This window comes from Podarcis vaucheri (genome assembly GCF_965113315.1).
Source record: "Podarcis vaucheri genome assembly, chromosome: 14".
Taxonomy (NCBI): domain Eukaryota; kingdom Metazoa; phylum Chordata; class Lepidosauria; order Squamata; family Lacertidae; genus Podarcis; species Podarcis vaucheri.
In genome coordinates this window covers 6,299,204-6,315,091 of record NC_138752.1, presented here as the reverse complement: position 1 = coordinate 6,315,091, position 15,888 = coordinate 6,299,204, and the positions used below count along the sequence as shown (strand labels likewise).

Below are 15,888 nucleotides of genomic sequence, written 5' to 3'. Positions count from 1 at the left end.
ATCGTTCTGCCCGGACGCTGAGGTCCAGCGCCGAGGGCCTTCTGGCAGTTCCCTCACTGCGAGAAGCAAAGCTACAGGGAACCAGGCAGAGGGCCTTCTCGGTAATGGCGCCCGCCCTGTGGAACGCCCTCCCATCAGATGTCAAAGCGATAAATAACTACCTGACATTTAGAAGACATCTTAAAGCAGCCCTGTTCAGGGAAGTTTTTAATCTGTGATATTTTACTGTATTTTTTGTTTCTATGGAAGCCGCCCAGAGTGGCTGGGGAGACCCAGCCAGATGGGCGGGGTACAAATAATAAATTATTATTATTATTATTGAACCTGGCCCTGTAAGCACATGGGCAACCAGTACAGAAGTTTTAGCAGAGGTGTCACATGCTGCCAGCTTTCTGCCCTCATCAGTAGTCTAGCTGCTGCATTCTGTCCTAGCTTGTCCTATGTGAACAAGGCCCACACAGAGCACATTGCAGTAATCCATTCTCAATGTTAGCAACACATGGGCTATCAGATACAGCTGTTGCACCAGACTAAACAGGTAACGGCCACCTAGGTCATTTGCACTTCCAATAACATAAGCTTCATACCTACTCCTTTAGAGGCAGTACAAGCCCATTAGTGTGAAGGAGTTAAGGATACCACCCATTATACTAAGTCCACAAAGATTTGACAGCTGAAGGGACAACTGACTTTTAAGCCTCTGAGTATCCAATAGGGCAGCACCTTCTCATAGGTTTTCCTCTTCTATATACAAGAGCATTTTGAAGAAACACAGCCCTGCCCTTTCATAGTGCAACTACTACAAGGTGCCAGTGACATTTTCCATTATACAGAAGAGGTTATACAGAATTTACAGAAGTCACAACATGAAGGTGCTTACCTGGGAGAGGTTTAGGTGGTGGCAGCTTTGGGTTGCTGCTTGGGGTATGAACACTGCATATCTTAATGAAACCGGCCATAAACATGATCAGTGCAATCCCCATAAGCAGGACAGCCCACCAGTATATCTGAAATATTGTGACAGAACACAAAAGACTATTTTTAAGATAGATGTGCATGTACAACCCTACTGCATCTTAAAATCAGTGCAAAGAGATAGCTTTATTCCTCAAATGCCACCAGAGGTCTCTATGAATGAGATTCTAGGACCCCTGAGAGCCCCCATGGAGTTGGGGAGAGGCCCATGGATCCCAGCCTTTGCTGCTGGCTCCTCAGCTGCAGCCCACCTGCCTTACTCTATGGTCCACCAGAAGGGGGTCTGGTGGTGGCAGCAGAGGGCATGCAGACCCCAGCAATGAAAGGAGAGTAGGTGGCTTGTTTTGACTATATCAAGTAAAGCTGAACGAAGCAGCATCGTTGAGGGCCTGTCAACCACCTACTGTTTGGTTAAACCTTTTATAAAAGCATACCTGGGAGTGGTTTAGATGGTTATAAAAGCAGTTACAGCACTAAAGGAAAAATCAAATGGGTAAAGTTCTCAGGAGGGAGGCAAATGAATCCAGAAACCAGTTCAACTACCCAAACCTGGACAGGTCATCTGCTTTCTCAGGACAGGCACTTGCCCTCCTCACACCTCCCCCACCCCAGCACTAGAAACAAGGCTGAAGTTGGACGATTCACAAATTGCAAAGCAAAAGCCATTTAACCATTAGCAAATCTAATTATTGTGTTGAAGTTTCTCCACTACATTCTCTGGCTTTAATTCAATTTGAATTTGCAGGTTAAAATCAAGAGCAGTCACCCATATATTAATGCAATCATTTTCCAAAAAAGTAAACTGACTTGAGTCTAGAAAAGTGAATTTTCCCAGGACTGATATAGAGAATAAAAGGTTAAGCTCCATCTTGGAAACTGCCCAAACTCCATAGGAAAAACTAGACAATACCGCACTAATAGAATTACTAAAGGAGGAGAGATTGGAAGAGGACACTGGTGGGTTGTGACAATGGCAGCTGCATTTCGCTGGGGAGAGTAGCATTTGAGAGAGAAAAAGACAGAACACAGGACAAGAGCAGGAAAAACAAATAAGAGACGAGTGACATCTCACTTTTTATATATTATAGAAGTGAATCTCCTGTGGGCAGACAGGGTGGGAATTGGGGTGGGGAAAAAGGTCCCATTCTCTGTTCTGTAATCCAGTGTTTCCCAACCTTTTTTGGGCAAAGGCACACTTGTTTCATGAAAAAAATCTCGAGGCACACCACCATGCCAGATGGGGAAAGGTCACTTTTTACTTATTGTCAGGGAACTGACATCAGAGGAAAGGGAGTTGGTAGGGCTCCCAGAGACTGGGAGAGAGTCAGCAGCCAAAGCAGGGACCAGCAGGGGGAGCGAGGGGTCTCTGGAGGAGGATCTCAGTAATGCTGAGAGAGACGCAGCAGCCCAGGCAGGAAACAGCAGGGGAGAGAAAGGGGTGAGAGACACGTCCAGCGAAAATAGCGGGGAGGTGTCAGAAGCAACTGTAGGGAGACCCATACTTCGCCGGAAGCTGCCACGTCGTGAGTCCAGGAGACGCGTTTCCGTTAAGGAGCTTCTTTGCTGGAAACGCTTCCGCAGGCAGCCACTGTCAGACTCTACTAGTGACTAGAGCAGACATGTCTGAGGAGCTCTGTCACACACAGAGGTTTGTGGAGCCGCACAAACTCTGAGGGGGCACAATTTTAAGCACAAGCAGCTAATCATCCCCTGACACTTATGTTAAAAAAAATAAAAAAATAGTAACAGCATAGAAGGTAATGGTTAGGCTAGCATCCCTCTTCCAAATATGCTAGGTTTTTATTTGCAGGGACTGTTCTACATGGGAAAGCATTCAGCACTGTCATTCTCCCATCTGCCATCTGAATTGGTACTATTCTGGGTCAACTTACTCTGCTGCATGTGTAGATGAAAATGGCACCAAGTGTGGGGGAGGGGGCAGAACAGGTTTCAGATACAGGATATTAAGCATACACGTATTTCAGATTGAACTGGTTGCTTGCTTTGCAAGTTTTCATTTCCCAAATGACTGCCTTGGCAAGCGCAATACCTACCAGGCTCAACGCCAGTCTCGCGCTGCCGCTTCCCGCGCTCTCAAGGACCCGGGAGGAGGAAGGCGTGAAGGGAATCCCGAAGGCGCGAAAACCTCGTGCATGCGCAGGCCTTCCGCCTGCGACAGCCCAGTAGGCCGAAGCGAGCGGTGATGGGATGTGGGAGGGAGCTCGCTCGCCGCCCCGCGTGTGCCTATGTGGGGCACGTTACAGCCCCGTGACGTCAGCGCCACGCAGGCAGCCAGGCAGGCAGGCAGACGGCGAGAGCCCCGTGCTGGGCGGCCTCTCCTCGCCGCCGCCGCCCCGCCTCTCGCCGCCTGACTCACCCGCCTCCCTCCCACGGCACACCAGGCAACGTCTCGCGGCACACTAGTGTGCCGCGGAACACCGGTTGGGAAACACTGCTGTAATCTGTGTCACAAAGGGCACTCATCATATGCAAATCTCCTGAGAGCAGAGGGCTGGCCACAGGTGCTATTCTGACTTGGCATTTGGGAATTATGTTAATCATTTTGGCTAAGTGATACATCAGTGATGAAAGGAGGCAGAGACCTTCTTTCCATGCCCAGGTACACAGTACATACTTGTATGGCAAAATATTTAAACCTTAGCCCCAAGTTGCATGTTAGAGCTAACAATGTGCCCTGTACCTGGAAATGCTGAAGATAAAACTGGAACAGGACAACATTTTATTGAAATTTTTAAAAACAGTGACCAAACATAAAATTTGTTAAGAGAAGAAAAGATGGATACTGCACCAGCAGTTAGATTGGCCAGATTCAGAGTAAGGTGGCAAAAGGAAGCTGAAATGGCTGCACTTTGGCAGTGTATAAAGAACCATTTACAACTGAGACATATACAGCAGCTATAGATTCGGAAATCAGAGGGCACCAAAGAATTCTACCAACTACCATTTACTGCACACAAAACTGAGAGCTGCTAAGGAAGAGCTGACTGCACGACCTGTCTCCCATGAGGTCTCATTAGAAGTAGTACAGATATGGAGGCTGACTGGTCACCAGACGAAACAGAACGTGTCTGACAATCACAATTCAGCAGGAATAAAGGAATGCAGTGGCATCCAGGCCTGAACAAGCCACCAACCATGGTAAGACAATGGCAGAGCTTCTCTAATGTAATGAGGTGAGAATCAGCCCCTCAAGAGACCAGATTTAAAGGACATGGGCATGGGCTTAGCTGGGGGGTGCAGCCCCAAGTTGCACATATCAATAAAAATCAATAAAAATACTTAACTGAGGTTCTGCTTCCTCCAACAAAATTCTGCCCCCCTTAACAAAAATCCTGGCTACGCCCATGGACACGGGCAATGGTCACTGTTTGGAAAATGTGCTAGGTCAAAAACATATTACTGCAATAAACCTAGCTACTGAGTGTGTGTATGAAAATTTCTTATCTGGCAATTCCCATTCTTTTCCATTCCTAAACAACCCTGAAAATGTTTCATTATAACATAACATTTCCTGTTCTCCTGGAATAAAGGGAAAATGTGAAATGAAACACAGTAATATCCAGAGGAAGAACTGTGAGAGAGACACTAAGTTGGCCAGCAGGTAATGGCTTTTCCCACCTGCTTTGCCCCACCGTCCAGCCCTAGATTTTATAAGAGAGCTGTTTCCAAACTCTGAGGAGAGACTCTGTTTCCATCAGAGGGTGGCTGGTTTCACCAGTGTGGCCCATGTCTGGTCTGAAGAACCGTCAGAAGGGATGTGTTATGCACATGTGAACAGTGGTACCTCGGGTTAAGTACTTAATTCGTTCCGGAGGTCCGTACTTAACCTGAAACTGTTCTTAACCTGAAGCACCACTTTAGTTAATGGGGCCTCCTGCTGCTGCCATGCCGCTGAAGCACAATTTCTGTTCTTATCCTGAAGCAAAGTTCTTAACCTGAAGCACTATTTCTGGATTAGCAGAGTCTGTAAACTGAAGTGTATGTAACCTGAAGCATATGTAACCTGAGGTACCACTGTATTTCAATGCGCTGAACAGAGTGAAAGAATATGATTCATGGGGGTGCAGTATGAATTTAACAGAGCTTAGTGTATTTTGGGCTGCTTTTTTGTTCATGTTGTTAATACTGTTTTATAGATTATACATGCTGTATTGATTTGTTAATCATATGACTTTTGCTTTAATTACAGTGCAGCTTGCTTTTTAGTTGCTGTTTTGTTAATAGTGTTTTATAGATTGTAATTATTATATTGATGATTTTTTACTTATTTCATTTGATTCATGCTGTTTTTGTGATGTTCTATTATGCTCTACCATGTTACTATTATTTATTGTTTGCAAGCTGCTTTGGGATTCATTTGAATGAAAAGCAGCATAGAAAATATAAACATCAAAATCTATTTTTCCTGGCACTCAGCCAATACAGATGCACACAAATCAGTGAAGCTGCACCAGTGCCTGCCTATTGGATCTTTATCTCACCCTTCCTCTAAGAAGCACAGGGTTATGCAGTTTCCCTCATGTCAACCCCCACTGTACTAAGACCAATCATGCCTTGCCTAAGGTCACCTAGTAAGCTTCATGGCCAAGCAAGAATCTAAGCCAGCTCTTCCTGGACCAAGTCCAATGTTCTAGCCACAAAGCACACTGTCTTCTAAAGCCTGGAAAGTGCACAACAGCCTTTTTCACCTCTTGTCATACCCAAAGCTGGCAACAAGCTTTATCCATTTGTGTCTAAATATATCTATCTAAATATATCTATCTATTTGTGTCAATATAATATAATATAATATAATATAATATAATATAATATAATTAATATAATATAATATACAGGGAACCTTTGGTTCTCCAGATGTAGCTGAACTACCTATATGCCCCATCAGCCCCAGCAATCATGGCCAATGTTACACATAAGCAAATTCTGAAAACTAGAAATTACAAGAGCTCACGAGTAGAGCTTCTAGCAATTCTTAATGGCTTTTCGTCATCCTCCCACCCCACTTTACTTAACAGTGTACTACCACTCTGCTTCATTAGAAAAAGCATACAACATTATTAAAGCAGAATCTGTATGATTGCAGGAGAATTTTACCATTATCCATATTGAGGGCGGGGGGGGGGGAGAACCTGACTCCTAGTGGTGCATCAATAAAACTGCTAGCATGCTACCCTTTGGGTAAATATTTACATATTAGCAAAGCAGATGCTACAATGGCTCTGAAGAAAATGAACTACTGCTCTTGTAAAAGCACTACTCATCAAGGTAGCATTGTAGAATTGTGGCAATCAAAGAGGGGGTTTTTTTTGGAGGTGGGAAATAATTCAAATTCAAAACAACTGAAAATGGCAAGCTTTACCACAGTTTACAACATAGTATTAGAGATTTCTTATGTTTAAAAACTTACAACAATCCATTCTGCAATGTTTTCATACAGCTCTGGATTAAAAATGGCCTTCTTTAACCTGGCTAAGGGGCCGTCAGCATCTACCAATCGACACCTCATGAACACATCACAGTAACCCTTAAAATCATTGCAGGGTGACCCAGGCTGCAGGGTAATAGTTTTGTGATCGAAGAAGTTCTTCCATTTAGCAGATCCTGTACTTGCACAGGAGTCTGGAAGCACTGGATAAAGCAAAAAACATTTTAAGAACAGATGTTATTTTTAGGAAGAGCAATACAACAAAATGCATCACAAGCAACAGCCTGCCCACAATTACATGTGTATTGAAAGAACGTAAGAAGTACAGGACAGCAATCATTACTTAAATCAGGGGTAGGAAATTGATCCATGGGTCATTTTGACAGGTGGGTGGGGCCACACAACTGCCAATCACTTGTTGTGTCATGATTCTTCCTTTGCCACCCCACTTCAAATTCAAGCCAGGATTGCAAAGCAAGAAATCTGTGGATGAATGGAAATGCTCCAAGAGTGGGTTGCCATTTCTCATATCATGGGTTAAGATCTTGCTGCCTTTTACAAAGAGCAGGCAGAGGCTTATTGGTTATCTCAGTGCTAAGCACTACAGCATTAAAGACCAGATATAAGCTTATCTCGGTACAAGTACTGATGCACTTAGCACTAAGATCTGAGATCCCTTGTCATCACTTACTGCCAAGATCAGAGATAACAGATCTTTACGCCTGACATCACAGGTCACTGGGTAACTGATAGATGGATCCAGTTTGCCCGAAAGGCCTCATGGGTCAAATTCAGAGGTCTGGTGAGCTTAATTAGGTTGGTGGGCTGGAGGTTCCTCCTGCCCTCAAGTTAAATGGATAGTCTTCATGAGATTGAAGTGTTACAACCAGGACTGAGCCAAGGCATTTTGGTGGTTGAAAGAGAAAAGAGAGGAACACCATTTGAACTAGTAGAATAGCACACAATGCACTGGGATGGTTTCTCACATGAGTAATTTCATTTCCTGCTGCAAAGGAGCAGAGATTTTTTAAATAAAGAAAGCTTGTGCACAAGGACACGGGTGGCGCTGTGGGTAAAACCTCAGCACCTAGGACTTGCTGATCGCATGGTCGGCGGTTCAAATCCCCGCGGCGGGGTGAGCTCCCGTCGTTCGGTCCCAGCTCCTGCCCACCTAGCAGTTCGAAAGCACCCTTAAGTGCAAGTAGATAAATAGGTACCGCTTTCTAGCGGGAAGGTAAACGGCGTTTCTGTGTGCTGCGCTGGTGCTGGCTCGCCAGAGCAGCTTCATCACGCTGGCCACGTGACCCGGAAGTGTCGGCGGACAGCGCTGGCCCCCAGCCTCTTAAGCGAGATGGGCGCGCAACCCCAGAGTCGGACACGACTGGCCCATACGGGCAGGGGTACCTTTACCTTTAACTTGTGCACAAAATAAGCCAAGCTTGAACCCTGACAGGATGGAGGTATTGTCAGTGAGGGACTTCCATGTCAGAGATGTTGGTCAATTGCCTGTTCAGGTGGCACAGTCTGGGGATGAATCTGGATCCCAGGGAGCCTCAGTGGCTAGAAGTGCTTTTACCAGGACCTCTCAGTTGATTGTGTCCTCACACTTGGCTGTCCTTAATGGCACACAAGATCCACCTCTTGAGGCAATCATCTTTCTTCATGGTAAGGTTCTCTGAATAACTCTGCAAACTTTTCCTCAGCTTCAGTTTTATTAAATAAAAGTATCTGAAATTCTAGTATCAAAATCCAAGCTTACACTATTTATGTTTTAATGCGAAGAGAACTTACTTTTCTCCATGCAGCATACATGGCATAATTCTTTATCATCCTTTGCATCCGTACTGGCACATGTACATTCTTCTAAACCATACTTCTCACAGATAGAACCAGCACATTGCTAGAGAAGAAAATATACTATTATCTTCCATACATGCTTTACATTCCAGAAAACCTAAGGTAGTAGTAGTAGTAGTAATAATAATAATAATAATAATAATAATAATAATTTATTATTTATACCCCGCCCATCTGGCTGGGCTTCCCCAGCCACTCTGGGCGGCTTCCAAAAAAATATTAAAATACTATGATACATCAAACATTAGAAGCTTCCCTAAACAGGGCTGCCTTCAGATGTCTTCTAAAAGTCTGGTAGTTGTTTTTCTCTTTGACATCTGGTGGGAGGGCTTTTCACAGGGCGGGTGCCACTACTGAGAAGGCCCTCTGCCTGGTTCCCTGTAACTTGGCTTCTCGCAGAGAGGGAACTGACAGAAGGCCCTCGGTGCTGGACCTCAGTGTCCGGGTAGAACGATGGGGGTGGAGACGCTCCTTCATTCATCATTTGTACAGGAAGAACCACCATATATTGTGAACTTTTTTTGGTACAGAGAGTAATACCTTTCCCACTCTGGAAATAATAAAACTGGATGCAGCAGCTGGTGGCACTTGATATAGACTGGGCAGAATACAAGGCCTGACAATGCAAAGCTTCAGAATGCCATTTCCTAAACAGTAAGAAACTTCACAGGTTCTCCACTTGTTACCCAATAAAGGAAATGCTTTATTCCAGCTGGGAGAAATATACAATCATCCTGGGCCAGCAGCATGTAAGCTGAAATTGATTCCTTAGCTTTTCTGTAACATCTCTAGAAGACTTACTCCATTTATGCAAACTTGTGTATTTCTGTTGCAGTCCGTCAAGTTAGGCTTTGGTGCAGATGTTGGACAGAAAGAAGTGTTGCCATTGCACCTCCCTTCTTCCGCACACTCAGAATCATTTCGGCACTTTGCTCCAAAAACCCTGAATGTACAAGATGGTGTACAACAAGGACCTTGACTGGGGCTGTAAAAGAGAGGGAAATACTCAGTTGCCACTTCTTAACAGGTACCTCCTGTCCCCTTATTCAGCCCACACATGCCCTTTCATTATTTAGCTGGAAGGATTAACTTTAGCTTTGGTTCTACAGCCCATCACCAATATAGATCAAAACTTTAACCGATAAGCTTGCTCTTAAAAAGGTGCCTCCTAACACTGTTTAATCCCTATGACTGTGGGTATAACAGGGTTGTTTAAAGTCTCATTGATAGTTTTTAGCTGAATTCAAAAGCTTAAATCAGTAGTAAAAAGAACAAGGCACTGAAAAGAACATGTGGGTCCCCCTTCCACGTGTAACACACTCAGCCCTACTTGTGGCACTTCCTTCAGTTTCAAATAATTTATTAGCTGCCTTTCAAGTGTTCAAGGCAACAAATAAATAAAATATATTCAACAAAAGCAAAACAGAGGTAACAACATCAATAGGAGCAAACAGCCTAGTCAGCTGAATCAAAGGCCAAACAGAAGGGATGTGTTCTATACCACTGGCAGGAGGAAAACAGAAAATTGGAATTTGGAACTCAAAAGCAGAGCCAGAAAAGAAGACTAAAGCTAGCATGATTGACAATATAAAAAGACATGGACTTTGTCACCACCGGTGTTCTTGAAAAAAAAACTCATATACTACTGAAAAGCCTCAAAAGTGACTCTATTCACATGTATCAGGGCAATTAAAATTATTCAACCCCAATGCAAATCAGGTTTATTATCAAAATGTGCAGACTTTCAGCTGTTTGCAATGAGCAAATCAAACAAAAGCGATTGAAATAGCTCAACACAACAGATGCTTCAAGTGGTTTCCCCAAATTCAGCTGAAATTGCAACTTATATTGGCTTCTTCAGTCTCACTATTATTCAACCCCTTCAGGGCAAGTATCTTTAGTACTTAGGTAGCAGCCTTTTGCTGCTATGACCTTCTGCAAAAGAGATGCATAGCCAAACAGCAGTTTCCGGCAGAATTCCTGAGGAATCTTAGCCCATTCCTCAGGAGCAATGGCCTCCAGTTCAGTAACACTCTTGGATTTGCATGCTGCAACCGCCTTCTTCAAATCCCACCAGAGATTTTCTATGAGGTTCAAGTCAGGTAACTGTGATGGCCACTGTAGAACTTTCCAGGACTTCTGCAATCAAACCTTGGTGGAATCTGAGGTATGCTTGGGATCACTGTCTAGTGACGTCCAAGCTTCAGCTTCCTCAGATAGCACGATGTTTCCTCCTAGGATTTCCTGATACTTCAGTGAATCCATCCTGCCTTCCACACACTGCAAGTTTTGAGTGCCAGAGGATGCAAAGCAGCCCCAGAGCATCACCGAGCCACCACCATGCTTCATTGGGTTCTTCTCAGCGTATGCTTCATTCTTCCTCCTCCAGATATAGCGCTGATCCATGGGGCTGAAAAAATCCAATTTTGTTTCATTGCTCTACAGAACAGAATCCCAAAACTTCTGTGACTTATTTATATGATTTTGAGCATACTGGATCTGACTTTTCTTGTGCTTTTGTAGTGGTGTACGTCTTGGGAGTTCTGGGATGGAAACCTTCTGCATTTAGTACGTGCCTTACTGTGCTCACTAAAACCTCAGTGCCTGCTGCCACCAAGACTTGCTGCAGCTCTTTTGCAGTCACTCAAGATTTTTTCCCAGCCTGCCTTCTCAGAAATCTGCTTGGTGCCACAGATAGCTTTTCCCCCCTGCCCCATCCAGGTAATGTAACCATTGTTCCTTTAACTTTGAGCTTGCAAACTATGTTCCCAACTATGTGCCTCTAGGAACATTCAGTGCCTTCACTATCTTTTTGTATCCTGCTCCTTGTTTGTGAAGGCCGATGAGCTCTTCCCTTACCTTCTTGGACCATTCTCTTGACTTACGTTGTATTTCTAACATGCAGCCAAATTTGATGCTCAGCAAACCCCTAGGCCCATGGGTTTTCAACCTTTCGGAGTCCATGGCTCCCTTGACCAACTACATTCTTTCTGTGACACCTCCTCTCCTTGGGAGTCCTCCAGGCGGCAGCCGCCACCCCTGGTCTCTGAACCCCCTCCACCCCAAAGAGAGGTGCATCCACATCCCATCCACAGGGACCTGAAATATGCCCCCAGTCTTAGCAGCCCGACAGAGACTGGCCAAAGATGAACATGAGGCCAGCACCTTACTCACCTTAGGAGGCAGCAATGGGTGCCAATGAGCCTGCACGGCATAAAGGCTCCACATCAGTGCTGGGCATTCAGTTCCCAGGCAGGCCTTGCACACAGCAAGCATCATGAGACAACACCTGTTGTATTTGTGCTGTTGTGAGGGATTCTATTCAGGGAGTTGGGTAATAGTGAGACTGGAGAAGCCAGTATGCCAGCTGAATTTGGGGGAGCATCCACTGTATTGAGCTATTTCAATTGCTTCTGTTTGATCTGCTCACTGCAAACAGCTGAAAGTCTTTAATTTTGATAATAAACACAATTTGAAATGGGGGTTGAATAATTTCAATTGCCACTGTAAATTGTGGTTTACAGATACTTATTGGCAAAATGTTCAGGGGCAGCAATAATCAAGCAGTTGGATAGTGAAAACCAAGTTGGACATCAATACCTGCACTGCTGGCCTGGTTTTAGTTTGCACTTCTTGTCTTCTGGTTGGTTTGCATCATAGCAACAGTCATCTTTACACTGGTCACTGTAACCACAATCACACTGCTCTCCTTGCTCCACCAATCCATTCCCACAGATAGGTTGACCAGATTCTGAAAAGCAGGAAGATCTTCAGAACACTTTGTCCCTTAAACATATATTGTGAGATATTTAGAGAAACACTGGAGGTCACAGTGATTAACTGAACCAAAACAAAAGGGAAATTCCTTTTAAATAACCAGAGCAGGTATGGGAAACATTTCCCAGAACGCTTCTAATGAGTGTGTTGCAGGAGGCAGGTATCAGCTTGCTCTGACTTTCACAGGGGGGGGGAGTACCAAGTTGCATTTTTTGTTGTTGCTTAAAATGTTCTATTTACTCAAAACATGTGGATATTGCTCTTCATCCAGTAGATTCCAAGATAGTGAACAAATATAATGATTTTATTGATAAAAGTATTTCTATGCTGCAATATAAACTAAAAAAAACTGTACGAAAAAATTCTTAAAATGACTAGTCAGTTAAAAAAAATATCCTTTGAACAGCCACATAGGCCTGTGGCATGAAAGAATATTTAAGTGATGCCTGCAAATCAAAAGGAATGCTTGCCGAATCTCTGCTGGAACTTTAAATTGTAACTTTAGCAATAATATTTGGCAACAGCTAAACCATAGGCTAAGGCACTGCATGCATTTATATGCCTGGGAATACAGAAACGTAACCAGGAGTAAAAAGGTTGCCACTTAATGGTGTGGTGCATTTCTTTGTGAAAAGATGCTTTGCAATCAGGACACCACCAACACAAAAACCCTCTCCTTTGTTGTGACACAGTGCACATCTGTTAAGAAGGGCCCTTGAAGAAGAGCTCCAAGCAGATCTCAAAACAGGGCTAGGTTGGGACAGGCATTTGAGTCTTTAAAGGTAAATGCCAGCACCCTGAACAGGACCCAGAAAAATAGCATCTATGTGAGCTTAGGGGGTGGGACACACTTGTGAACAAGCAGAGCTGTAGTTTATTGGTGACAAGCAAGGTTCTTGCTTGCTTGGCTTTCTTTTTAATCTATTGGAGGGACAACTGGCCAGTGAAAATTTCAAAAATGACAAATTGGGGAGTCTTGAGACACTCTAGATTTCATACTGATACCCTATTCCCATATCACCCTCCCCCCAAAAAACATGGATGAATTATCGACCTACCAACAAAACAATTATTTCTCTTTTTTTCAAGAACTTGACTGATATTCCGAACGCTACAGATAGAGAATTTGTTGTTGTTAAGTTTGTCCCCAGATGTTGCTCTTGCATACATGATGTAATTGCCATTTTCTTTCTGTCCCAAGTTTTTAGACTCTCCTGGAGTGCATTCTGTTCCAGAATCATGCTGCAAGAGAGATAATTCTCGGTTTAATTTTCTGTTGTCTTAAAGGCAGCTTTACAGTAATAGTGTTAGTGGAGGAGTGAATGTTCCCAGGATAAGAGGCAGGCAGGGTTAGGGAGAAATGATATTTGCAGCCAGTTTTCCTGGAATTAATGTGAAAACTTTTCATAGAACATTCACCAACCAGCACCCATAAGCAATATTATATTTTTGTTACATTCGATAGATTGTTTCTATCCATTAATAACTAATATGTTTATCCATTAATAACCAATATGTTATCCCCTTATCTGCACAATATGAACAGTCTGAGCACCAACTGAAGTAAAATTTAGACTTAAAACTGCAACAAACCATTCTAGCAATAGATAAAACCAATGGCTTCAAGTTACAAGGGGATTCCAACCAAACATTTGAAAAAACTTTCTGGCAGTAAGAGCTATTTGACAGTGGAACATTCTCCCTTTGGAAGGTTGTGGGCTCTCCTTCCTTGGAGGTTTTTAAGCAGAGGTTGGATGGCCATCTGTCATGGATGCTTTAGCTGAGATTCCTGCATTGCAGGGGGCTGGACTAGATGACCCATGGGCCCCTTCCAACTCTACCATTCTATGATTCTATGAAAACAAAAAACATTTTAATATTTCAAAATGCTTTGAGCATCCAAACTCCAAGTTCAGCATAAATTGGCATTGCTAATCCCAACATGTTTTATATCCCAGTGGAAGGTGTTCAGTATCAATACAAGCTAGTCACATAAACCATAAGAGACGTGGCGATTTTTTCTTAAACATTGGCATAAGTGATAAGATTTATATTTAACACTATCAAAAGCCAGGACAAAGAAATGGATTCTCCACATTATGTTAACCAGACTATGTATCATTGCTTACATTTTAGCATGGCAAGTTGCAATAACTGTGTCCACACAAGAGAGTGTGTCCGCCTTTGTATTTATACAAACAGCACATTCCACATGGTTATTGCAAACTACTCCTGCCACATCTCATACAAGTCCTAGTAATTTCACTGAAGCTTGCAAAGGGCATGTTCTTGGAAAGCAGAGTTCAGTCCTTGTTAACATCTATCTTGCAGAAGCTTGCTAGCACATGTGACCCTGCAGGCTGTGAAAAACAAGGCCAAACTGTATAGGAACAAGCCAGTATTCTTTCAACTATGCCATAGCAAAGGCTCTAAAATGTCATTTCAGAGAGAGAGAGAGAGAAGCATTTGCTCTGTTGCACAGTCATAAGTGCACTGTGAAAGTATGATAATTCCTGATTGCCCAAATTAAAGAGTCAAGGCTTGGATGCAACAAATTGTTAACTTGAGAGAAGCACAACTCACATCAGTTCTATTTACACAAAACGGGAAGCGAGGATTTCAGCACAACTCTTGAGTACCCCTTATCTGCTGTAGAAGCAGGGCCAGATAGGAATGCAGCTGTAACGCTCATACTTACTGGAGAACCAAAGTTATGTCCAACTTCATGTGCAAAGGTGATATGAGAGACCTTAGGAGGGACGTGGGAACCATAATTCTGTACTGTGATGATGCCAGTATTTAAGGATTTCTTTTTGCCGTCAGAATAAAGCTTGCTCTTTTCACATATACCACCAGAGCTCCCTGCAGTTAAAATTAAGCAAAAACATTTTAAAAGGGGATTATTCTAGATTCACTAGAAAGCTATGAATACATATTCCAGTTAAGAAAATGCCACAATAGAGCTTTTCTCGCCATTACTTTTGTTATCAAAACATCTCACCCTATATTCTGGCATAATTAGCAAGGAGCAACTGTAACAAAGCTCTTTGTGCAGACAAATGGTGAATGACAGGCAGATTTATTGGCCACGTTTAATCCCCTGCAAAGCATTCCCTTCCATCAGAAGTTCAAATTTCTGGCACATTCCACACTTTACTTAAGTGGACATTTCATTGCTTAGGGTTAAGTGAGGAACTGTTTTAGTTTATGTAATTTTACTACTCCACCTCTAGTATCATTTGGAATAATCTCCAACACAGAACTTCTGCCACAGAACAACAAACTGACAGTGAGCTTTTCCTACGAATTGGCTGATTGACCTTAGAGCAGGCTTCCTCAACCTCAGCCCTCCTGATGTTTTGAGACTACAATTCCCATCATCCCTGACCACTGGTCCTGCTAGCTAGGGATCATGGGAGTGTAGGCCAAAAACATCTGGAGGGCCGAGGTTGAGGAAGCCTGCCTTAGAGAGCGGCTGCTGGTCAGTGTAGGCAAGGCCAAGCTAGATGGGCTAGTGGTCTCATTCAGTGCAAGGCAGCTTTCCATGATCCTATGACCACTTTCCACAATCCTATCATTCCATTCAGGCTCTATTTGAAGTTTTGATTCTTTGCTCCAACATGTATCACTGACCTCCCATTCTGTTGCCAAGTTTGGAAAGGGTCTCACAACTGGGATAGTTCAATCAGTAGAGCATGAGAATCTTAATCTCAGGTTTGTGGGTTCAAGCCCCACATTCCTGCATTGCAGGAAGTTGAACTAGCTGACCCTTGTGGTCCCTAAGAACATAATCTTAGGATTTTAGCAGGACAAGTATTTTAGAGGGGGGACCT

General features: G+C 43.5%; 1 protein-coding gene across 1 annotated transcript in view; it reads right to left on the bottom strand.

The window, feature by feature from the left end:
* Positions 1 to 15,888, bottom strand: part of ADAM10 (ADAM metallopeptidase domain 10) — a 54,420-nt gene that overhangs the window by 3,426 nt on the left and 35,106 nt on the right. Inside the window, exons 9-15 of the mRNA XM_082198449.1 lie at positions 14,754 to 14,917; positions 13,114 to 13,297; positions 11,879 to 12,029; positions 9,080 to 9,263; positions 8,213 to 8,321; positions 6,404 to 6,624; positions 881 to 1,007 (exon numbers count right to left, since the gene is read on the bottom strand). Coding sequence (XP_082054575.1) covers positions 881 to 1,007; positions 6,404 to 6,624; positions 8,213 to 8,321; positions 9,080 to 9,263; positions 11,879 to 12,029; positions 13,114 to 13,297; positions 14,754 to 14,917 — 1,140 coding nt within the window. The remainder of the gene's footprint in view (positions 1 to 880; positions 1,008 to 6,403; positions 6,625 to 8,212; positions 8,322 to 9,079; positions 9,264 to 11,878; positions 12,030 to 13,113; positions 13,298 to 14,753; positions 14,918 to 15,888) is intronic.